We start from the raw sequence: 23421 nt of genomic DNA on the forward strand, positions 1-23421 counted from the left end.
AAGGGTCAGCTCTTCTGCTCTTTGTATCTTTGGTGTCTGAGGACCCCGTGGGAGGCTAAAGCCCTGTTGCAATGAAATCTGGCAAGGGATGTAAAGGACACGAAGGGCTCCTTCCAGTGTGTAGGGAGCAAAAGGAAGATGAGGGAGCATGTGAGCCTGCTGCTGAACGAGGTGGTGCCCTGGTGATGGAGGATACGGAGCAGGCAGAGCTGCTGAATGCCGCCTTGGCTTCGGTCTTTTGTGTGACCATTCCCCAGCTCTAATGCAGGCAGTGCTACGGGAGGCGACTCCAAGTCTACTTCTGATGCCTCAGAGTAACAACAGAGATATCGGTGCTGTGTTCAGTGTATTCTTCAAGAATCAATGGGAATCAAAGTGAGAATTCCACCATGACTGTGCGTGCGTGTTTCTTTTATGCTTTAATTTAACGGCATCACAAGGCTGTAACACAAGTGTTCTTGGGACTTGAGGTTTCCCTCCTCCTGCCGAGCTGGACTCTGGATCCCGGGCAATGGAGGTGCTTCATACACCTTTGTGCTGAGGGCCGAGCTCAGACTCTGCTCCGTTCCTCTGCGGCGGTAGCGGCCTGGCGCCCTGCAGCCGTCCTCCAGGCGGGTACCGGGCCCAGCGGAGCCCCGCTGAGGCCGTAAGGGGCAGGAGCGGCAGGAGCGGGCCCCGGCTGAGGCGGGCGGTTGGGCGGGCGCCGGCTGAGGCTGGCGGCGTGAGAGGCGGGCGGGAGGAGCGGGCGCCGGTTGAGGCAGGCGGCGGGGGAGACGGCGGCAGGAGCAGGTGCCGGCTGAGGCGGCGGTTGAGGCGGGCCCCGGCTGAGGCTGGCGGTGGGGGAGGCGGGCAGCGGGAGAAGCGGGCGGCAGGAGCGGGCGCCGGTTGAGGCGGTCGGTTGGGCGGGCGCCGGCTGAGGCTGGCGGCGTGAGACCCGGGCAGGAGGAGCGGGCGCCGGTTGAGGCGGGCGGCGGGGGAGCCTGGCGGCAGGAGCAGGTGCCCGTTGAGGCGGGCGCAGGCTGAGGCTCGGGGCGTGAGGCGGGCGACAGGAGCGGGCCCCGGCTGAGGCAACAGGAGCGGGCCCCGGCTGAGGCGGGCGACAGGAGCGGGCCCCGGCTGAGGCGACAGGAGCGGGCCCCGGCTGAGGCGGCAGGAGCGGGCCCCGGCTGAGGCGGCAGGAGCGGGCCCCGGCTGAGGCGGCAGGAGCGGGCCCCGGCTGAGGCGGCAGGAGCGGGCCCCGGCTGAGGCGACAGGAGCGGGCCCCGGCTGAGGCGGCAGGAGCGGGCCCCGGCTGAGGCGGCAGGAGCGGGCCCCGGCTGAGGCGACAGGAGCGGGCCCCGGCTGAGGCGGGCGTTGGGAGGGCGCTGCCCTCAGCCACGCGCGGGGCGGGGCCGGCGCCAGGCGCGGCGTGTGCGGAGCTGAGGGCACCGACAGCTCGACCCGGAGGCAGCGCGGGCCGCAGGTACAGGCGGGGGCCGGGGCCGGGGCCGACAGAGCATTGCGGCGCTTATCCGGCCGGAGCCTGGCTGGCGATCGCCCGGCCGGCGGCGGGCCCGTGGCGCGCGAGCCTCGGGTCACCTTGCTGCGGCGGGGCCGGGCCGGGGCCGGACGGGACGCCGGGGGCTCGCGTCGGACGGCGCTTCCCCGCCCTCGGGCCCGGCCGGGCGGCCGCGGGCTGCTGAGGCGACGGCCCCGGGGCGAGGGCCGCGCTCTCTCCCGGCGGGCCGCGACGTCTCGCCGGTGCTCCGGTAAGCGGCGGCAGCAGCCTCCGGGGTCGCCGGCGGGCGAGCGCTCGGCGGCGCTGGCGGGGGAGGGAGCGGAGGCCGCGCTCCGTTATCCGTTGCGTAATGGCCGCGCAGCGCCGCTCGGGGCCGCGGGCGCGCTCCCGCCGTGCCGGCGGTGTCGGGAAGCTGTCGCCTCCGAGCGCCTCGGCTCTTCTTCTTTTCCTTTCTCCTGCAACTGGGTTTGTTCGTTTGGTTGCGGGTTCTCCTCTCCTCAGCTGTGGCACTCACCCCCCTGTCTGTTCTGCATTGAAACGCCCGGTTTGGTGTTTCCCTGTCGCAGCTTCCGTGCAGGCGTTGGCTCGCTGTGCGCTACACCTCAAGAGGCCAATGTCAGGCAGCGGTTCACTGCCAGCCTTTTATTCCTTGATGGTTTTATGGCTTTGGCTCTTTTCTTTGGTTCCTTCTTTATTCTTCATTGTTTAATTCTCCTTTGGTGCTGAGCTGAGGGAGCCCTGGCCCAGGCTGCCCAGGGAGGCTGTGGAGGCTCCTTCTCGGGAGGTTTCCAACCCCCCCGGACACATTCCTGTGCCCCCTGGGCGAGGGGAACCTGCTGGAGCAGGGGCTGAGCTGGAGGAGCTCTGCAGGGCCCTTCCCACCCCAATCCTGCTGGGATTCTGTGACATATTGTGGTGGTTGTACTGATTTTATTCTTTTAGGAGAGAAGATCACAAGAAGAAGGAGGCTTTGTTTAAAACCAAGGCTGCCAGAGCAAGATGAGCTAGAGCAGGTCACGCAGGAACTCGTCCAGGTTGACTCCACAGCCCGTCTGGGCAGCCTGTACAACCTATGCAGATTCCTATAATAACTAGAACTACACAAATGATTCCTCCCAACAACGTGCCCAACCACCCATTTAGAGACCAGCCACCTAATTCTTGCCAGATGTGGTGGAGACAATTCTTTTTGGCTGCATCCCTCATTGATTGACTGTCTCGTGCTATGTGAAAGAAAAGGATCTAGTGGGGATGGCTACAAGGTCACTGCTCCCCAAACAGGAAGATGATGATCTTTGCCAGGTTGTACACCAGTTTGGCGTAGGTTGTCTCAGACATCACATACAAGAGCAGGTTGTAGACGAACCTGTGCTCATAGGAGAAGCTGTAGAGCAGCACGAAAGGCACAGCGAAGCTCAGGAAGACCATCAGGCAGAAGAAGAACAGGAAGAGTTTCCTGGGGGGCAGAAGAAGGTGGCTGCATCCCAAGCCCATCTTGCCCACAGGATGGCAGGAGCCCCACGGGCTGGCTCCCCGTCCTTCTCGTTGCTGCCTTGGGCAGCGCAGGACACCCCACAAGGCCGGGAAAACAGCCCAGCCTAGGGCAAAGCGATGCTGCTCCCTAGGAGAGCTGCAGAGCCCCCAGGAGCCCCCCAGCACCCCCCAGCAGCCCGGCCTTGTGAGTGGGAGTCAGCCTCAGGGCAGGGGACAGCCAGGGGGGACACTCACCAGTATGTGTGTTTCTGTGTGTTATGCTCTCCATCTTCAGGCAGGGTCTGCTGCTGAGGGACGTCCAGGCCCCGCTCAGCCACGCTGTGATTCACAAAGCTATTCTCTCTACTCTCAGCCAGGCCATGGTTCTGAGAGTCATTCAGTCCATCCTCAGCCTGGCTGTGGTTCTCAGAGCCATTCAGTCCAACCTCAGCCTGGCTGTGGTTCTCTGTGCCGGTCTCTCTATCCTCATCCACACTGCGGTTCTGAGAGCTGTCCAGTCCCAGCTCAGCCAGGCTCTGGTTCTCTCTGCTGTTCTCTATTTCCTCAGCCAGGCTTTGCTTCTCTTGGTGCCTCCTCAGCTTGGCCAGCTGCTTCTCCAGCTTCTTGTTCTTCTCAGTGGCCGTTTCTAAGCACTGGTTTGTGTCAAGGTTCTGGGAAGAGGAGCCAGACACAGGCACTGAGCCCCTGACACAGCCCCAGCTGCTGCAGCTGCAGGACTTGGGCAGAGCAGGGGACACTCACCTCCCTTCTGAGCTGCTTCAGCTCTTTTTCTGTTGTGTGATGATTCTCTTCCTGCAAGCAGACACAGCAGGGGCTCAGGGCTCACAGCCACAGCCTCCCTTTGTGCAGAGCTCTGCACAGATTGTCTACTGGCTCCTCAGTCAGGCCCCAGAGCCTCTGCTCTCCAGAAGCTGTATCCAACCTCAGGCAGGCTGTAGTGCAGTGAACTCACCCTCAGCTGGGCGACCTCCACCCTCAGCTGCTCCATCTCCAGCTGAATCTCCTCCAGCTGACTTTCCTTCTTCTTGTTGCTTTCTAAATGATGTTTCCTAGCACGGTTCTGGGAAGATGATTTGGACACAGACACTAAGCCCCTGACACAGCGCCAGCCACTGCAGCTGCAGGGCATGGGCACAGGAGGGGACACTTACCTCTGCTGCTCTGAGCTGCTCCAGCAAATTCTCCAGCTCCTGATTCCGCTCCTGCATGTGGAAAGGAAAACAGAGGCTCAGGGGCTGCAGCTCATCCAAGGGGTTGCAAGCAAGCTTTGGCTCTGTGAGCTCACCTTCAGCTGGGTTGCCTCCATTCTCAGCTGAGCTGTCTCCAGCTTCATCTCCTGGTCTTGGTGTTGGAGATGTGTCAAGGCCACGTTGTACTGCAAAGAGCAGCCAGACACAGGCACTGAGCGCCTGACACAGCCCCAGCTGCCACAGCTGTGGGATGTGGGCAGAGGAGGGGACACTCACCTCTGCATTGAGCTGCTCCAGCCTTTCCAGCTTGTCCTCCTGCACGTACTTCTGCATGCAGAAAGACAACAGGGGCTCAGTGGCCACAGCCTCGTGCTGTGAGAGCCCCTCCATACCCATCACACTCTGCTGCATCTCCTCACTGCCTTCCCCTCGTGCAGAGCTCTGCACAGATTGTCTACTGGCTCCTCAGTCAGGTCCCAGAGCCTCTGATCTCCAGAGGCTGTATCCAACCTCAGCCAGGCTGTAGTGCAGTGAACTCACCTTCAGCTGAACCATCTCCACTCTCAGCCGCTCCATCTCCAGAGGCAGCTTCTCCTGCAGCTGACACTGTTTCTTTTCACTGGCATCCACATACTCACAGATGTTATGCATCTGGAAAGAGGATTTGGACACAGACACTGAGCCCCTGACCTGGCCCCAGCCACCACAGCTGCAGGGCATGGGCAGAGGAAGGGGACACTCACCTCCCTTCTGATATTTGCCAGCTGGTGACGATTCTCCTCCTGCACATGCAAAGGAAAGCAGAGGCTCAGCGGCTGCAGCTCATCCAACTGCAACCAGGCTTTGGCTCTGTGAGCTCACCTTCAGCTGGGTCACCTCCATGCTCTGCTCGGCCATCTCATTCCTCAGCTTGGCCGTCTCATTTCTCAGCTCCTGGATCTCCTGGTCTTGGCTTTGGAAATGCTGCAACAGCTGAGAGCTCTGGGAAGAGGAGCCAGACACAGGCACTGAGCCCCTGACACAGCCCCAGCCACTGCAGCTGCAGGAAATGGGCACAGGAGGGGACACTCACCTCCGCTGCTCTGAGCTGCTCCAGCAACTTCTCCAGCTCCTGATTCCGCTCCTGCATGTTGAAAGGAAAACAGAGGCTCAGGGGCTGCAGCTCATCCAAGGGGTTGCAAGCAAGCTTTGGCTCTGTGAGCTCACCTTCACCTCGGCCATCTCATTCCTCAGCTCGGCCGTCTCATTCCTCTGCTTGGCCGTCTCATTCTTCAGCTCCTGGATCTCCTGGCCTTGGCTTTGGAAATGCTGCAACAGCTGAGAGCTCTGGGAAGAGCAGCCAGACACAGACACTGAGCCCCTGACACAGCCCCAGCCACTGCAGCTGCGGGGCATGGGCACAGGAGGGGACACTCACCTCCACTGCTCTGAGCTGCTCCAGCAACTTCTCCAGCTCCTCATTCCGCTCCTGCATGTTGAAAGGAAAACAGAGGCTCAGGGGCTGCAGCTCATCCAAGGGGTTGCAAGCAAACTTTGGCTCTGTGAGCTCACCTTCACCTCGACCATCTCATTCCTCAGCTCGGCCATCTCATTCCTCTGCTTGGCCGTCTCATTCCTCAGCTCCTGGATCTCCTGGCCTTGGCTTTGGAAATGCTGCAACAGCTGAGAGCTCTGGGAAGAGGAGCCAGACACAGACACTGAGCCCCTGACACAGCCCCAGCCACTGCAGCTGCGGGCCATTTGGGCAGAGCAGGGGACACTCACCTGTATTCTGAGCTGCTCCAGCTCTCCCAGCTTCTCCTCCTCCATGAACTTCTGCATGCAAGAGAGAGCAGGGGCTCAGGGGCCACAGTCCCAGCCCCACGGTGTGGGAGCCCCTCCACACCTCTCGCACTCTGCTGCATCTCCTCAATGCCTTCCCCTTGTGCAGAGCTCTGCACAGATCCCCTGCTGGCTCCTCTGATCTCCAGGGGCCTTCTCTAACCTCAGCCAGGCTGTGGTTCTGTGAACTCACCTTCAGCTGAGCCATCCCCGCCACCAACTGGGACACCTTCAGCTTCAGCCGATGCATCTCCCGTTCTCGGCTTTCAAATCGCTGCAACACCTCAGAGCTCTGGGAAGAGGAGCCACACACAGACACTGAGTCCTGACACATAGCTGCAGCCACTGCAGCTGTGGGCCGTGGGCAGAGCAGGGGACACTCACCTGTATTCTGAGCTGCTCCACCTTTCCCAGCTTTTCCTCCTCCATGAACTTGTGCATGCAAAAGAGAGCAGGGGTCAGTGTCCACAGCCCCAGCCCCACGGTGTGGGAGCTCCTCCACACCTCTCGCACTCTGCTGCATCTCCTCAATGCCTTCCCCTTGTGCAGAGCTCTGCACAGATCCCCTGCTGGCTCCTCTGATCTCCAGGGGCCTTCTCTAACCTCAGCCAGGCTGTGGTTCTGTGAACTCACCTTCAGCTGACCCATCCCCGCGAGCAGCTGGGCCACATCCAGCTTCAGCTGATGCATCTCCTGGTCTTGGCTTTCAAATAGCTGCAGCACCACAGAGCTCTGGGAAGAGGAGCCAGACACAGGCAATGAGCCCCTGACACAGCCCCAGCTGCCACAGCTGCAGGGCATGGACAGAGGAAGGGATACTCACCTCCCTTCTGCTATTTGCCAGCTGGTGACGATTCTCCTCCTGCACATGTAAAGGAAAGCAGAGGCTCAGCAGCTGCAGCTCATCGAACTGCAACCAGGCTTTGGCTCTGTGAGCTCACCTTCAGCTGGGTCACCTCCATGCTCTGCTCGGCCATCTCATTCCTCAGCTTGGCCATATCATTCCTCAGCTCCTGCATCTCCTGGCCTTGGCTTTGGAAATGCTGCAACACCTGAGAGCTCTGGGAAGAGGTGGCAGACACAGACACTGAGCCCCTGACACAGCCCCAACCACTGCAACTGCAGGGCATGGGAACAGGAGGGGACACTCACCTCTGGTGCTCTGAGCTGCTCCAGCAACTTCTTCAGCTCTTGCTTCCCCTCCTGCATGTGGAAAGGAAAGCAGAGGCTCAGGGGCTGCAGCTCATACAAGGGGTTGCAAGCAAGCTTTGGCTCTGAGAGCTCACCTTCAGCTGGGTCACCTCCATTCTCAGCTGAGCTGTCTCCAGCTTCATCTGCCGCATCTCCTGGTCTCGGTGTTGGAGATGTGTCAAGGCCTCGTTGTTCTGCAAAGAGCAGCCAGACACAAGCACTGAGCCCCTGACACAGCCCCAGCCGCTGCAACTGCGGGCTGTGGGCAGAGCAGGGGACACTCACCACCACTGTGAGATGGTTCTGCCCGTTCAGGTCCAGACTATTGTCATGCACGTGGAAAGAGAGCAGGAGCTCAGCGGCTGCGGCCCATCCAACTGCACCTGTGCTGTGGCTCTGTGAAGTCACCTGCAGCTCGCCTATGTCCTCCTGCAGCTGCCACGAGGCTTGGGTCTGTCTTTCAAGACACTGCAATGCCTCGTTCTGGGAGGAGGAGACAGACACAGGCCCTGAGCCCCTGACCCAGCCCCAGGCGCCGCAGCCGCGGGCCGTGGGCAGAGCAGCGCTGCACACCTACCATACGCTGCCAGTCCCTGTCGCTGCTGCTTTGGGCCGTGGCACAGCACTGGGGCAGAATCTCCTGCACTCGCAGTTCTTCCCTCACCGCTGCCGCTGCCATGGCTGCACCTGTGTGTCAGGGCCAGCACGCTGTGAGGGGCTCGGCCACGGGCAGTGCCGGGCGTGGGGACAGTGCTTGGGCTCAGGCTGCCCACGCTGCCTCACACACAGCACGCGGCCCAGGCTGCCGCCTTCCCCCTGCACTGCTCACAGCCACACACACAGCCCAGCCAATGCCTGTGGGGACCCTGGGGACAGCCATCCCTCACCTTCCTCTGCTCTGTCAGCGACCTCCCGCTGCAAAGCCATCGCAAGGCAGGCCGTTGGCCAGTGCTCTCCAAGCTCCTGCCAACTGGTACTGAGGTTCTCCTCGAAATGCCCCTTTTATACCGACCAGCCTCCCCTGTCACGGGTGACATCAGAATGGGAGCTGCTGCCCGTGGCAACACGACCGACCTCTCCTGTCACGGGTGACATCAGAATGGGAGCTGCTGCCCGTGGCAACACGGCCAACCACACCCTGGGCTGCCACAGCTCCCATCCCAGGAGCCTGGCTGTGCACCTGCCAGCTGGGACAAGCAGCGTCGACAAAAGCACAGTCACTGGGGTGTGAATATTCATTTTCTTCATGTGCATCTACTGCACGGGCCAGTACATCGTGAAACTGCCTCTGCACAAGGGAACTAACTTGGTAGAAAGGTCCTTGCTGGTTGTTTTGAGGGGGACTTGAGCTCAGGTTGCTCCCATATGATCACAGCTCACCGCTTGCGATCAGTTTCTGCTGCTGTCACTCTGTCAGCAGTACCGAGGTGCTCAGCACTGGCTGGCGTGCTCATTGCCCTTCAGCACTTAGACTTGCTGATCTGGGCTGTAGAAGTTTACACAAAAGGGTCAGCTCTTCTGCTCTTTGTATCTTTGGTGTCTGAGGACCCCGTGGGAGGCTAAAGCCCTGTTGGAATGAAATCAGGCAAGGGATGTAAAGGACACGAAGGGCTCCTTCCAGTGTGTGGGCAGCAAAAGGAAGATGAGGGAGCATGTGAGCCTGCTGCTGAACGAGGTGGTGCCCTGGTGATGGAGGATACGGAGCAGGCAGAGCTGCTGAATGCCGCCTTGGCTTTGGTCTTTTGTGTGACCATTCCCCAGCTCTAATGCAGGCAGTGCTACGGGAGGCGACTCCAAGTCTACTTCTGATGCCTCAGAGTAACAACAGAGATATCGGTGCTGTGTTCAGTGTATTCTTCAAGAATCAATGGGAATCAAAGTGAGAATTCCACCATGACTGTGCGTGCGTGTTTCTTTTATGCTTTAATTTAACGGCATCACAAGGCTGTAACACAAGTGTTCTTGGGTCTTGAGGTTTCCCTCCTCCTGCCGAGCTGGACTCTGGATACCGGGTAATGGAGCTGCTTCATACACCGGCGCTCAGCCCATGGCTCCAGCATGTCTGTTACACCTTTGTGCTGAGGGCCGAGCTCAGACTCTGCTCCGTTCCTCTTGCGGCGGTAGCGGCCTGGCGCCCTGCAGCCGTCCTCCAGGCGGGCACCGGGCCCGGCGGAGCCCTGCTGTGGCCGTAAGGGGCAGGAGCGGCGGCGGGAGCGGGTGGCGGCTGAGGCGGCGGGAGCGGGCCCCGGCTGAGGCGGCAGGAGCGGGCCCCGGCTGAGGCGGCAGGAGCGGGCCCCGGCTGAGGCGACAGGAGCGGGCCCCGGCTGAGGCGGCAGGAGCGGGCCCCGGCTGAGGCGGGCGACAGGAGCGGGCCCCGGCTGAGGCGACAGGAGCGGGCCCCGGCTGAGGCGGCAGGAGCGGGCCCCGGCTGAGGCGACAGGAGCGGGTGGCGGCTGAGGCGGCAGGAGCGGGCCCCGGCTGAGGCGGCAGGAGCGGGCCCCGGCTGAGGCGGCAGGAGCGGGTGGCGGCTGAGGCGACAGGAGCGGGCCCCGGCTGAGGCGGCAGGAGCGGGCCCCGGCTGAGGCGACAGGAGCGGGCCCCGGCTGAGGCGGGCGTTGGGCGGGCGCTGCCCTCAGCCACGCGCGGGGCGGGGCCGGCGCCAGGCGCGGCGTGTGCGGAGCTGAGGGCACCGACAGCTCGACCCGGAGGCAGCGCGGGCCGCAGGTACAGGCGGGGGCCGGGGCCGGGGCCGACAGAGCATTGCGGCGCTTATCCGGCCGGAGCCTGGCTGGCGATCGCCCGGCCGGCGGCGGGCCCGTGGCGCGCGAGCCTCGGGTCACCTTGCTGCGGCGGGGCCGGGCCGGGGCCGGACGGGACGCCGGGGGCTCGCGTCGGACGGCGCTTCCCCGCCCTCGGGCCCGGCCGGGCGGCCGCGGGCTGCTGAGGCGACGGCCCCGGGGCGAGGGCCGAGCTCTCTCCCGGCGGGCCGCGACGTCTCGCCGGTGCTCCGGGAAGCGGCGGCAGCAGCCTCCGGGGTCGCCGGCGGGCGAGCGCTCGGCGGCGCTGGCGGGGGAGGGAGCGGAGGCCGCGCTCCGTTATCCGTTGCGTAATGGCCGCGCAGCGCCGCTCGGGGCCGCGGGCGCGCTCCCGCCGTGCCGGCGGTGTCGGGAAGCTGTCGCCTCCGAGCGCCTCGGCTCTTCTTCTTTTCCTTTCTCCTGCAACTGGGTTTGTTCGTTTGGTTGCGGGTTCTCCTCTCCTCAGCTGTGGCACTCACCCCCCTGTCTGTTCTGCACTGAAACGCCCGGTTTGGTGTTTCCCTGTCGCAGCTTCCGTGCAGGCGTTGGCTCGCTGTGCGCTACACCTCAAGAGGCCAATGTCAGGCAGCGGTTCACTGCCAGCCTTTTATTCCTTGATGGTTTTATGGCTTTGGCTCTTTTCTTTGGTTCCTTCTTTATTCTTCATTGTTTAATTCTCCTTTGGTGCTGAGCTGAGGGAGCCCTGGCCCAGGCTGCCCAGGGAGGCTGTGGAGGCTCCTTCTCGGGAGGTTTCCAACCCCCCCGGACACATTCCTGTGCCCCCTGGGCGAGGGGAACCTGCTGGAGCAGGGGCTGAGCTGGAGGAGCTCTGCAGGGCCCTTCCCACCCCAATCCTGCTGGGATTCTGTGACATATTGTGGTGGTTGTACTGATTTTATTCTTTTAGGAGAGAAGATCACAAGAAGAAGGAGGCTTTGTTTAAAACCAAGGCTGCCAGAGCAAGATGAGCTAGAGCAGGTCACGCAGGAACTCGTCCAGGTTGACTCCACAGCCCATCTGGGCAGCCTGTACAACCTATGCAGATTCCTATAATAACTAGAACTACACAAATGATTCCTCCCAACAACGTGCCCAACCACCCATTTAGAGACCAGCCACCTAATTCTTGCCAGATGTGGTGGAGACAATTCTTTTTGGCTGCATCCCTCATTGATTGACTGTCTCGTGCTATGTGAAAGAAAAGGATCTAGTGGGGATGGCTGCAAGGTCACTCCTCCCCAAACAGGAAGATGATGATCTTTGCCAGGTTGTACACCAGTTTGGCGTAGGTTGTCTCAGACATCACATACAAGAGCAGGTTGTAGACGAACCTGTGCTCATAGGAGAAGCTGTAGAGCAGCACGAAAGGCACAGCGAAGACCAGGAAGAGCATCAGGCAGAAGAAGAACAGGAAGAGTTTCCTGGGGGGCAGAAGAAGGTGGCTGCATCCCAAGCCCATCTTGCCCACAGGATGGCAGGAGCCCCACGGGCTGGCTCCCCGTCCTTCTCGTTGCTGCCTTGGGCAGCGCAGGACACCCCACAAGGCCGGGAAAACAGCCCAGCCTAGGGCAAAGCGATGCTGCTCCCTGCCAGCTGCAGAGCCCCCAGGAGCCCCCCAGCGCCCCCCAGCAGCCCGGCCTTGTGAGTGGGAGTCAGCCTCAGGGCAGGGGACAGCCAGGGGGGACACTCACCAGTATGTGTGGTTCTGTGTGTCTGCCTGCTGCTCCCTCGCCAACACATCCTTGTCCTGCAGCTCAAGAGAGAGGGAGGACACGTGTCATGCACTGCAGCGTGGCAGGAGTGCGGCCCTTGCAGGGCTGTGACCTCCATGGGCCCTTCTCCCCAGGCAGGCCTGCACTGGCAGGCAGGGCCTGGCACAGGCCCAGCGCTGGATACGGCCCCTTGCCTGCACCCGCTGCGTGCCTAGGGCTTGGCAGGAGGCAGGCAGGGGGCCCAGGGCCCACACTGCTGTGCCTCCCTTTGCCTTTCCCTGAGGCAGGGCAGCCTGCCAGAGGTGAGGCCCTGGGCTCTGGGAGGGGCAGTGGCCTGGTCCCTCTGTGGCAGATGCCCCGTCCCAAAGCCCACATCCTCCCCAGCCGTGCCGCTGCCGGGGTGCGGGGACCCAGCACTGACACCCCCTCCCTGACCCTCTCAGTGGGGGCCCCTCTACCTTCTGCTCCTCTTCCAGCCTTGCAGCTGCCTCGCTTTGTTGCACCTGCAAGAGCTCCTGTGGGACAGGGGGAAGAGAAGCAGCCGTCTGCACACAGCAACAGTCCGGTGGCTGCGCTCCCCTCCGCACTGTCCCCTTGGGCCATGGCCCTTGCCCTCGCCTCCCCTCTCACTCCCACCCTGCAGGGGACAGAGGGACCCCAGGCCCAAAGCTGGACACAGCCCAGGTCTGATGGGGACAGGGGGGAGGCACTGGGCAAGGCAAAATATTCTCCAGAGGTCCCATCTTACCTCAGCCTGGCTGTGGTTCTGTGTGTTATGCTCTCCATGCTCAGGCAGGGTCTGCTTCTGAGAGATGTCCAGGCACAGCTCAGCCACGCTGTGTTTCACAAAGCCTTTCTCTCTACCCTGAGCCAGGCTGTGGTTCTGAGACCCATTCAGTCCAACTCCAGCCAGGCTGTGGTTCTGAGACCCATTCAGTCCAACCCCAGCCAGGCTGTGGTTCTGTGTGTTCTGCTTTCCATTGTGAGGCAGGGTCTGCTTCTGAGGGACATCCAGGCCCAGCTCAGCCACTCTGTGATTCAGAAAGCTGTTATCTCTACCCACAGCCAGGCTATGGTTCTCAGAGCCATTCAGTCCAACCTCAGCCTGGCTGTGGTTCTCTGTGCCGGTCTCTCTATCCTCATCCACACTGCGGTTCTGAGAGTGGTCCAGTCCCAGCTCAGCCAGGCTCCGGTTCTCTCTGCTGTTCTCTATTTCCTCAGCCAGGCTTTGCTTCTCTGGGTGCCTCCTCAGCTTGGCCAGCTGCTTCTCCAGCTTCTGGATCCTCTCAGTGGCCATTTCTAAGCACTGGTTTGTGTAAAGGTTCTGGGAAGAGGAGCCAGACACAGGCACTGAGCCCCTGACACAGCCCCAGCTGCTGCAGCTGCGGGACGTGGGCAGAGCAGGGGACACTCACCTCCCTTCTGAGCTGCTTCAGCTCTTTTTTTGTTGTGAGATGATTTTCCTGCAAGCAGACACAGCAGGGGCTCAGGGTTCACAGCCCCAGCCTCCCTTTGTGCACAGCTCTGCACAGATTGTCTACTGGCCCCTCAGACAGGTCCCAGAGCCTCTGATCTCCAGAAGCTGTATCCAGCCTCAGCCAGGCTGTAGTGCAGTGAACTCACCCTCAGCTGGGCCATCTCCACCCTCAGCTGCTCCAGCTGCATCTCCTCCAGCTGACATTCCTTCTTCTTGTTGGTTTCTAAATGATGTTTCCTATCACAGTTCTTGGAAGAGGATTTGGACAGACACTGAGCCCCTGACACAGCCCCAGCCACTGCAGCTGCAGGGCATGGGCACAGGAGGGGACACTCACCTCTATTCTGAGCTGCTCCAACTTTCCCAGCATCTCCTCCTCCATGAACTTCTGCATGCAAATGAGAGCAGAGGCTCAGGGGCTGCAGCTCATCCAAGGGGTTGCAAGCAAGCTTTGGCTCTGTGAGCTCACCTTCAGCTGGGTCACCTCCATTCTCAGCTGAGCTGTCTCCAGCTTCACCTGCCGCATCTCCTGGTCTCGGTGTTGGAGATGTGTCAAGACCTCCTCCTTCTGCAAAGAGCAGCCAGACACAGGCACTGAGCGCCTGACACAGCCCCAGCTGCCACATCTCTGGGGTTTGGACGGAGGGGACACTCACCTCTGCTTTGAGCTGCTCCAGGCTTTCCAGCTTCTTCTCCTGCACGTACGTCTGCATGCAGAAAGACAGCAGGGGCTCAGTGGCCACAGCCTCATGGTGTGAGACCCTCTCCATACCCACCACACTCTGCTGCATCTCCTCACTGCCTTCCCCTCGTGCAGAGCTCTGCACAGATTGTCTACTGGCTCCTCAGTCAGATCCCAGAGCCTCTGATCTCCAGAGGCTGTATCCAACCTCAGCCAGGCTGTAGTGCAGTGAACTCACCTTCAGCTGAACCACATCCACTGTCAGCTGCTCCATCTCCAGAGGCAGCTTCTCCTGCACCTGCCACTGTTTCTTTTCACTGGCATCCACATACTCACAGATGTTATGCATCTGGAAAGAGGATTTGGACACAGACACTGAGCCCCTGACCTGGCCCCAGCCACCACAGCTGCAGGGCATGGGCAGAGGAGGGGACACTCACCTCTCTTCTGATCTTTGCCAGCTGGTGACGATTCTCCTCCTGCACATGCAAAGGAAAGCAGAGGCTCAGCGGCTGCAGCTCATCCAACTGCAACCAGGCTTTGGCTCTGTGAGCTCACCTTCAGCTCAGTCACCTCCATGCTCTGCTCGACCATCTCATTCCTCAGCTTGGCCGTCTCATTCCTCAGCTCCTGGATCTCCTGGCCTTGGCTTTGGAAATGCTGCAACAGATGAGAGCTCTAAGAAGAGGAGCCACACACAGGCACTGAGCCCCTGACACAGCCCCAGCCGCTGCAGCTGCGGGCCATTTGGGCAGAGCAGGGGACACTCACCTGTATTCTGAGCTGCTCCAACTTTCCCAGCATCTCCTCCTCCATGAACTTCTGCATGCAAATGAGAGCAGGGTCTCAGGACCCACAGCCCCAGCCCCACGGTGTGGGAGCCCCTCCACACCTCTCGCACTCTGCTGCATCTCCTCAATGCCTTCCCCTTGTGCAGAGCTCTGCACAGATCCCCTGCTGGCTCCTCTGATCTCCAGGGGCCTTCTCTAACCTCAGCCAGGCTGTGGTTCTGTGAACTCACCTTCAGCTGAGCCATCCCCGCCACCAACTGGGACACCTTCAGCTTCAGCTGGTGCATCTCCTGCTCTCGGCTTTCAAATCGCAGCAGCACCTCAGAGCTCTGCAAAGAGGAGCCACACACAGACACTGAGCCCTGACACAGCCCCAGCCGCTGCAGCTGCGGGCCGTGGGCAGAGCAGGGGACACTCACCACCACTGTGAGATGGTTCTGCCCGTTCTGCAGGTCCAGACATTTGTCCTGCACGTGGAAAGAGAGCAGGGGCTCAGCAGCTGCGGCCCATCCAACTGCACCCGGGCTGTGGCTCTGTGAACTCACCTGCAGCTCGCCTATGTCCTCCTGCAGCTGCCACGAGGCTTGGGTCTGTCTTTCAAGACACTGCAACTCCTCGTTCTGGGAGGAGGAGACAGACACAGGCCCTGAGCCCCTGACCCAGCCCCAGGCGCCGCAGCCGCGGGCCGTGGGCAGAGCAGCGCTGCACACCTACCATACGCTGCCAGTCCCCGTCGCTGCTGCTTTGGGCCGTGGCACAGCACTGGGGCAGAATCTCCTGCACTCGGAGTTCTTCCCTCACCGCTGCCGCTGCCATGGCTGCACCTGTGTGTCAGGGCCAGCACGCTGTGAGGGGCTCGGCCACGGGCAGTGCCGGGCGTGGGGACAGTGCTTGGGCTCAGGCTGCCCACGCTGCCTCACACACAGCACGCGGCCCAGGCTGCCGCCTTCCCCCTGCACTGCTCACAGCCACACACACAGCCCAGCCAACGCCTGTGGGGACCCTGGGGACAGCCATCCCTCACCTTCCTCTGCTCTGTCAGCGACCTCCCGCTGCAAAGCCATCGCAAGGCAGGCCGTTGGCCAGTGCTCTCCAAGCTCCTGCCAACTGGTACTGAGGTTCTCCTCGAAATGCCCCTTTTATACCCACCAGCCTCCCCTGTCACGGGTGACATCAGAATGGGAGCTGCTGCCCGTGGCAACACGACCGACCTCTCCTGTCACGGGTGACATCAGAATGGGAGCTGCTGCCCGTGGCAACACGGCCAACCACACCCTGGGCTGCCACAGCTCCCATCCCAGGAGCCTGGCTGTGCACCTACCAGCTGGGACAAGCAGCATTGACAAAAGCACAGTCACTGGGGTGTGAATATTCATTTTCTTCATGTGCATCTACTGCACGGGCCAGTACATGGTGAAACTGCCTCTGCACAAGGGAACTGACTTGGTGGAAAGGTCCTTGCTGGTTGTTTTGAGGGGGACTTGAGCTGAGGTTGCTCCCATATGATCACTGGCACCCTGCCCAGCCCTGCACTGACACCTGGCCCCCAGCACATCAGCTCCACAGCTGGAGCAGCTCTGCAGGGCCCTTCCCACCCCCACCCCACTGGCATTTGTGCTATATTGTGGTTGCTGTGCTGATTTCATTCTTTTGGGGCAGAAAATTGCAAGATGGAGCCGGCTTTGTTTAAAACTAAGGTGCTTACTATTAGTACTGTGGCTTGGTTCTAGACCTCTGGCTTAATGTTTCTTCTGCTTTCCACTGTGTTTTCTGGCTGTTGGCATCACATCTGCTTGGCAGAGACCGATTCAGTTTTAGTATTCTGTTTTGTGTAACATCTCCATGTAATTTGCAAGTCAGAGTAGTCTGAGCTCTGAATAGCTCAGTCCCAACTCCCAAAACATGTTGTGGCTCACCACCAATCATTGTCAATCTCCACAGAGCAAGTAGGTGATGTGGTTTGGAGGCCAGCTACAAATGTCTGTGATTATGGAGTGTTTCTGGCATGTTTTAACAGCTGGGCTGTTCCCTGGGAGCCAGCTGTGGCTAAACAACATTGAAATTCCCCCCAGAGCCCTGGTTGTGTGTTGCATGGATTCTTCTGTATCACAAGGATGACTTTCATGAAGGTTCTTCATAGGTCCTGCAGTTCTGTATTGGTGAAGTACACAGACACTACCAGTCAAACACAGTTGTGAGAGCTTTGGGTATAGTTTAGGGTTTATGCTGATAAGCTCAAGATACTTACAGCTTCCAATATGTTTCAGATCCAATGGCTGTCCCACCATCATACAGTGACTTGGGGAAGTCTGCCAGGGATGTATTCAATAAGGGATATGGTAAGTGACGTGGCTGTGGTGTGAGAACCTTTCCTGGTTTATCCATGGGCGTCTTGAAAATGACAATAAAACCATTAGTACCCCAGGGTGAGTGGTTTGGCTCTAAATTATGAGGCCACTCACTTGTCAGAATTCCTTCAGCCACTCCCCAGTAAGATCAGCAACCACTGGAACATGAAAGTAGGCTGTTTGAGGTCCATGTGCCCTACCTGCTGTCCTTTGGGCATGCTGAAAATAAGCCTTGCTGGCTCCTGCAGTGAAACTGACTCCACGTACTCTTCTGTCCTCAGGATTTGGGATGGTCAAGTTAGAGCTGAAGACCAAGTCTTCCAGTGGAGTTGTAAGTACAAGGGGGGCTTTCACCATCGCCAGCCTTGCAATGGAAGGACAGTTTGCTGAGCTGCTGGTTGGTAATGACATGCCAGCAGGTGTTGGTTCCTTCAGTTCTCCATTTAAATGCTGTAGCTGACTGAGGTGTTTGTAGTGCCGTGGAGCTGATGTGCTGGTGCTTCTTTTCCTGCGGCATTGCAAGAGTTCTCTGTCCTTTTGTTGTAAACACGTGGCTTTCCTCCCCATTCCCATGGCCACATCCCAAACAGAAGAGTTTCTTCACCCTAAAAGAGCTTTCATTCTGCTTCTGGATGCAACTGAGTTTCTCTGCTCTTGTGGCTTTTTTTTTGAGTCCAGCCTGACTTTTTCTCCATGAAGAACAAGGGGCAAAGAGGAGTTTTGTTTTCACTCACCCTCACTGTGCTGACAGTGCAGGTCTGAAGTAAAACACAGTAGTCCTCCTGGAGCACTCCTTATGCACAATTTGAGGCCATTTTATAGACATTAATTAAGCTTTAGCACTTGAGGCAACTAGAAAATACTGTGATCCCCACTGTAATGATGGAGAGGTGGAATTTCTTCATGACTTCACAGCAGGGCTGTCAAACCCAGGAGTGCATTTCTTAGTGTTGGTCTTTGGCCACAGGCAGATATTGGTTGCTGGATAAGCTTGTTTCCCACACAGAGTCACAGCTCAGTGTGCTGTTGGTGGTTGATCAGCAGTGCTGCTTTTCAACCTGCTGCAGAACAATATTTGCCTTGGCTCCCACCTCCTCTCACATTCTTAGCATGCAAATGCTGTCAGTCATACCTCTTCTGTTGTTCTGCCTCAGTTGAGCTTTTGATGGATGACTTACACTGTGCAGGTGGAATTACATGGTCTGTAGACTATGAGTGCTACCAGTTACTGATGTCTCACGATATGCATCATTTTCCTGGCTGGAAGTTTTGATTCTCCAGTCATATGCTTTATGGTTAATTGTGCTGTCTTCTGAATGTGAACTAACATGAACTGAATTGAGTTCTAAAACAGGCTTTTCCTTTTCCATGCAACTTTTCTGTTGGATGTTCATCCAGCTGGTAAGAATAGCGACTGTTTTGACTTGTTGGCTCTTGACTGATTTGTCCAGTGTGATCTCTGTGGTGCATTGTGTCGTTCATCAACTGTTCCATTGGTTGTAGTCATGTTAACATCCATCTCATGAAGTTTGACTGTGTCCATAGCTCTTCATCTGACCCATGCATGTGAAGCCATTGGTAGTGTTTGTCCAACGGTCCACAGTGGGGTTTATGTTACCTGGCTGTACTTCCCTGGCACTTGAAAACCATTTAAAACCAGTCTGTGTACGCTCTGCAAAGTCCAGGATGGTGGAAATCATTTATGCAGCATCCAGGAGAACTGTCCTGGAATGAGACAGGCTTGGAAAGTCGGGGTTCCAGAGCTTGGATATGTTCTGGGTGTTGCCATCTCTTAAGTGCTGTGTCTTCTAATATTTAAGAGGCATAACTTAGAAATGCAGTGGCAGGTTATTTATCTCCCTTCAAGGACAATATTGGAAAGATGAGGACAAGAAATGAGATCAGTTCTCAGATGCTTCTTAAAACCTGCCTCATGCAGCTTGAGCTTACAACTGCAAGGACAAGCCTACTCTGAGTAGGCTGCCTCTGAGGTGTTCCAAGAGGAGAGATGTTTACTGAGGCTTCAAGTGCCCTAAATAACAGAAAGCTCTGATATGTGAGGGACTGGCCAAACAGCACGTTAGAAAATAGGTATTACACAAAATGCCAAGTTGTTGGTGAGGGACAGGTGGAAAAACTGAATGTGACTGAACATCAGAGTGCTGAAACTGTTATTCTGCTCCTGGCAGGATTTCACTGCAACTGGTTCTTCCAACACAGACACAGGCAAGGCTTCAGGCAGTCTAGAGACCAAATATAAGATCAAAGACTATGGACTTACATTCACCCAGAAGTGGAACACAGATAACACTCTGGGAACAGAAGTGTCCGTGGAGGATCAGGTAAGAGGGAGTGAAAGACTCTGTCTGAGAGTGTTTCTGCAGCTGGTGTGAGAAGGTGTGTATGTATTTATAGAGTGTGTGCTGTTACAGGGCCTCACTGTGGGGAGGAAAAGTCCTCATCCCCCATCATACAGCACCTTCAGGTTTCATTGTAAAAGAGGGGCATTATGGTCATGTTTTGTCTTCTCTTTAGCCAGGAAGTAGAGCATAGAACAAAGCACATTTCAGCAGAGCTCTGAGCAGACATCCTTCTCTTTTTCTTTGCAGCTGGCTGAAGGATTGAAGGTGGCTCTGGACACTACATTTGTACCAAACACAGGGTAAGTATTTTCTGTTACCTTTATCTAAGGAGTGCTGGCATCTCCCATAACCTTGAATTAGAAATGCTTGTTCTGGCCTTTGTGTGAAAGCTCAACATTTACTCTAGAATGTTCTGCAGGCACTGGATAGAGTATTTTGAAGGTGATGGATAATACCAGGCTCAGAAGGACAAGGTCTCCCAAACCTGTGTTCTGCTGTGTGGAGAGAAAGGAGGTAGGGGAGAGGATTAAGGAGGTGGTAAAAATTTGTTTTAAGTTGGAATTGAGAGCAAAATAGGCACAAGGAGCCATTGGTGAGAGAGGAATTGTGTCATGGGATTGTGAGAGGTTTCTCCAGAGGAACAGGATGATGTCTGGAGGATAAGGAAATCTGTTTTCCATAGAGGAGACTGGTGTCCAGGCATGAAGAAGGAAGGAAGGCAGGCAGACATGCTTTTGTCTTGTTTCTTGAGGGTTTTAAAGAATTTGAGATGGTGGAGGAAACAGTGGCACCAGGTAAACAGACAGAAACCAGTGTTACCCTCACCTCATGCCCTCTCCAGCAGCTCCTCATGTGAAGTTTTGGGTAGGTAGGTGTTACAGTCACTTAACTGGTCTTGAGGAAGACACACATGACTAAAACTATGTGTAACACCTCCTTGTGTACTACAAGAGATGAAATGGCACGTTTCTCTCTGCAGGAAGAAGAGTGGAAAGTTGAAGACCTCCTACAAAAGAGACTATGTAAATCTAGGCTGCAACATAGACACTGATCTCTCTGGACCAACCATCTATGGCTGGGCAGTGTTGGGCTATGAAGGCTGGCTTGCTGGCTACCAGATGGCTTTTGATACAGCCAAATCTAAGCTCTCACAAAATAACTTTGCCTTGGGATATAAGGCAGGAGACTTTCAGCTGCACACTAATGTGTAAGTATGACCTGAGCCTAGAAAAGCAGTGTCAGAGGAGCCCCAGGAGGTGAGGAGTGAGCATTGAGTCAGGTGTCAGGTGGGTGGATGGGAGGAGATACTGAGTTGTTTCAAAATCATTTCTACTTGGCGTTTTCATCTCCAGTACAACTAAAGGAGAGGCGACTTTCCAACTCCTGGCTGTCTTATGAGACCTTGTCTCAGGGTGGTTTGGGTTTTTGTCTGTAGAAGACAGTGGCATCACAGCACCTGATCACGTTAACTTGGAACCGAAGTCTGTCAACTTCTGCTTTGGTGATAAAGAGGCTTCAGTTAAGCTCCTGAACTTCCTCCTCCCCCACTAGACAGAAAGCTTCTGGCCCAGAAATGCCTTGGAAGGGAGGAGAGGTGTGTGTTGTGTGGTACCTGTGTGTTTCCAGCTGTCACTGCAGTGTAGCTCTGGCCTTGGCATTGCTCTGAGAGCGTTTCATTGAACCAAGTGCAGTGCAGATCATTGTTTTCAGTCTCATCATTCCCAGAACTGCCAAGTTTCCCTCTGAATTTGTCCTTTTATATGTGATTGCAGGTTTGCTTTCTCAGTTACAGGCAAGCAAGCAGGTTAGCTGAGTTTTTGTTGTCAGAACCTCAAACTGTAGGCCTCAGCTGTTGGAAAGCCTTGTTCCATTCTAAGTGTCAGGTAAAAAACACGAGGAGGAGGCTGGCAGCTTGAGCTGGCCCAGGGAAGTACTGGAGCTCTGGGTTCATGTCAAGAGATAATGAACAAATGAATGAACAAATGAATGAATAATGAACAAATGATTGTGAGGAAGGATTAAAGAGTTTCTGTTGCCTGAAGGAGGCAGAGCTTGACACACTGGCATCTGTTACACAGGAACGATGGCACCGAGTTTGGTGGCTCCATTTATCAGAAGGTTAATAATAAGGTTGAGACATCAGTCAACCTTGCTTGGACTGCTGGCAGCAACAACACACGATTTGGCATCGCTGCAAAGTACCAGCTGGATGAGAAGACTTCCCTCGTGGTAAGAGCTGGGTGACAGCAGCGAGCCTTGTGTGCTCCCTTCCACATCCAGAGCTCGTGGTATGAAGGAGCTGCTTTAGTTACTGACTGTGGCAGATGGGAAACTGTGTGGCCTCTGTTGTGGTTCAGATTGAAGTTGGGACCTCAAGGGTCATGTCTGAAACAAGGGGGGAAAAAATACCAGCAGCAGTTTTGTCCATGGGGAAACAATCCTTGGGCTAACCTGCGTGCCTGAGGCCTCTGCAAGTGAGGGGAGCATGCAGTGTCCTTTGAACTCTCTGATCCTTATTGGTGCACAATGGAAAGCTTCAGTGAAATGAGGGAAGTGCGAGCCTTCTCCTAGCACTTAACCCTGGAAAGTCAGCTGATGTCCTGAGAGAAGTGCTGGTAACAGAAATGTTAAGGGAGAAAAAATACTTGAAGCAGTGAAAGAGAGAAAGGTTCAGGAAACAAAACCCATCCATGGGGACCTGCCAGGGAGCAAGAGTTAGTGTGTATGTGTGTGTTCTGACACTGAGAACTGATGTAACAAACATTTGTGATGCTTGAAAACAAGAATTAGTGCCAGGACAAGTCAGCCAAAATGAAACAGGAGAAAGTTAAAACAGTGATGGAAAAGTGAGTTTGTACATCCATAGAGTAGATCACTGCTAAGCAAGCTGGGAGCAGGGCTCTGCAAACAACAGAGACTTCATTGGCTCCTCAGGGACTGAAGTAAGGAGCCACTGCTGGGGGCAGTGAAGGGCAGGGGGTGTTTCATGTAGCTGTAACGATTCAAAATGAGGGAGAGACTGGAACTGTTACTTCAAGCCTGCTGCAGCTTCATCTGGAAACTCCCGAGGAGAAAAGGGACAGACTGGGATATGCCAGAGGTTAGTCTGCAAGCAGCTGAAAGAGTAAAGGCAGGAGCAGCTTCTGAGGGGGCCCTGGGCCAGTCGTGTTTGTGGAGTGTGTGTAACTGGGCTGTTTCTGTCCTGCAGGCCAAAGTGAACAACGCCAGCCTGATCGGAGTGGGGTACACGCACGCCCTCCGCCCCGGTGAGTGAGGCCAGGGGGGAGCAAGCAGTAGCACAGGATGGGTGATGGCACTGGCACCTGCCACAGGACTGGTAAAGGAGCTGGAAGTCTTAGAGAGGCTGATGGAAGGATATGTAGGTACAGAAGTTCCTACAGCACCTAAGACTGATGGGTGAGGGTCAGGTACTTGAGGGAGGGCATGGCCCAGGATTTCAGGCTATGAAGAATGTCCTCACTTGCTTTCCTAGGTGTAAAGCTGACCCTCTCAGGCTTGATTGATGGCAAGAATTTCAGTGCTGGAGGTCACAAAGTCGGGCTGGGATTTGAGCTGGAAGCCTGAAGCAGCTTTAAGTGAGGAAGAGGCGTTGCTCTGAGAGCTGCAGGAGTGTGCCCCAGTGTGTTTCGGCCTTAATCTTACTCTGAAATTTCAAGCAGTGTAAACTTTCTACTCTTCCAAAGAATCATTTTAACCCAACACCGAAGTCCAGAGCGTGCCAGCACGTCAAAGGATGGTACTTGAAGGTATGCATGGAAGTTGTGATGTTCGTGCCACATTTCACTCCAGTTTCCTGTATTTTAAACCTGTTCCTAAAGCCAGGAGCTCCCAACCTCTCCCCCCTGTTGTTTTGGGTCCTGCATGTCCTGTACTTCACAGCCTTTTCTAAAAGGTGGTCTCTGTGCTGTAGTGGAAGGTTGGGGGTTACAGCAGAATGAAATAAATTGGTCACAGTTGGAACAGAACATTGGTGTGTCTTATGTGAGGAGGGCTGAGAGGAGCTGTGCTCCAGCCAGCTCTGCCTTCTCTTTGGTTATG

The 23421-nt window shown here is 56.9% G+C and overlaps 3 protein-coding genes and 1 long non-coding RNA gene across 6 annotated transcripts; 1 reads left to right on the forward strand and 3 right to left on the reverse strand.

Annotated features, from left to right (window-relative positions):
* Nucleotides 1-767: 767 nt before the first annotated feature.
* On the forward strand, nucleotides 768-23348 carry LOC104558968 (voltage-dependent anion-selective channel protein 3). 3 transcript variants are annotated; one of them, XM_062015971.1, is made up of 9 exons: nucleotides 768-789; nucleotides 16919-16990; nucleotides 17281-17330; nucleotides 19189-19341; nucleotides 19609-19661; nucleotides 20342-20569; nucleotides 21441-21591; nucleotides 22571-22628; nucleotides 22856-23348. In XM_062015971.1, the coding sequence occupies exons 2-9, from the start codon at nucleotides 16924-16926 to the stop codon at nucleotides 22945-22947; spliced, it is 852 nt and encodes a 283-aa protein (XP_061871955.1). In that variant the 5' UTR covers nucleotides 768-789; nucleotides 16919-16923; the 3' UTR covers nucleotides 22948-23348. The 3 variants fall into 3 exon arrangements, with proteins under 3 accessions (XP_061871955.1, XP_061871953.1, XP_061871954.1); XM_062015969.1 differs by lacking the exon at nucleotides 768-789 and adding an exon at nucleotides 9799-9918; XM_062015970.1 differs by lacking the exon at nucleotides 768-789 and adding an exon at nucleotides 16262-16348.
* LOC133628038 (myosin-4-like) lies at nucleotides 3137-5769 on the reverse strand. Its single transcript, XM_062015763.1, has 11 exons — nucleotides 5734-5769; nucleotides 5389-5490; nucleotides 5044-5145; nucleotides 4926-5012; nucleotides 4723-4833; nucleotides 4459-4509; nucleotides 4278-4367; nucleotides 4150-4194; nucleotides 3945-4052; nucleotides 3734-3784; nucleotides 3137-3642 (listed from the first exon to the last, which is right to left on the reverse strand). Exons 1-11 carry the CDS (start codon nucleotides 5767-5769, stop codon nucleotides 3223-3225), a joined length of 1203 nt encoding a protein of 400 aa, XP_061871747.1. The 3' UTR covers nucleotides 3137-3222.
* LOC133628072 (uncharacterized) lies at nucleotides 6203-6731 on the reverse strand. The gene is made up of 3 exons (XR_009820523.1): nucleotides 6637-6731; nucleotides 6388-6435; nucleotides 6203-6295 (listed from the first exon to the last, which is right to left on the reverse strand). It is a non-coding gene; the product is annotated as an uncharacterized LOC133628072 (long non-coding RNA).
* On the reverse strand, nucleotides 10865-15467 carry LOC133628039 (girdin-like). The gene is made up of 16 exons (XM_062015764.1): nucleotides 15366-15467; nucleotides 15197-15271; nucleotides 15071-15118; nucleotides 14882-14980; nucleotides 14419-14520; nucleotides 14301-14339; nucleotides 14099-14209; nucleotides 13835-13885; nucleotides 13648-13746; nucleotides 13516-13566; nucleotides 13325-13426; nucleotides 13117-13164; nucleotides 12450-13025; nucleotides 12160-12216; nucleotides 11681-11742; nucleotides 10865-11410 (listed from the first exon to the last, which is right to left on the reverse strand). The coding sequence occupies exons 1-16, from the start codon at nucleotides 15465-15467 to the stop codon at nucleotides 11218-11220; spliced, it is 1815 nt and encodes a 604-aa protein (XP_061871748.1). The 3' UTR covers nucleotides 10865-11217.
* Nucleotides 23349-23421: the final 73 nt, after the last annotated feature.

This window comes from Colius striatus, chromosome 27, assembly GCF_028858725.1.
Source record: "Colius striatus isolate bColStr4 chromosome 27, bColStr4.1.hap1, whole genome shotgun sequence".
NCBI classification, from domain to species: Eukaryota; Metazoa; Chordata; class Aves; order Coliiformes; family Coliidae; genus Colius; species Colius striatus.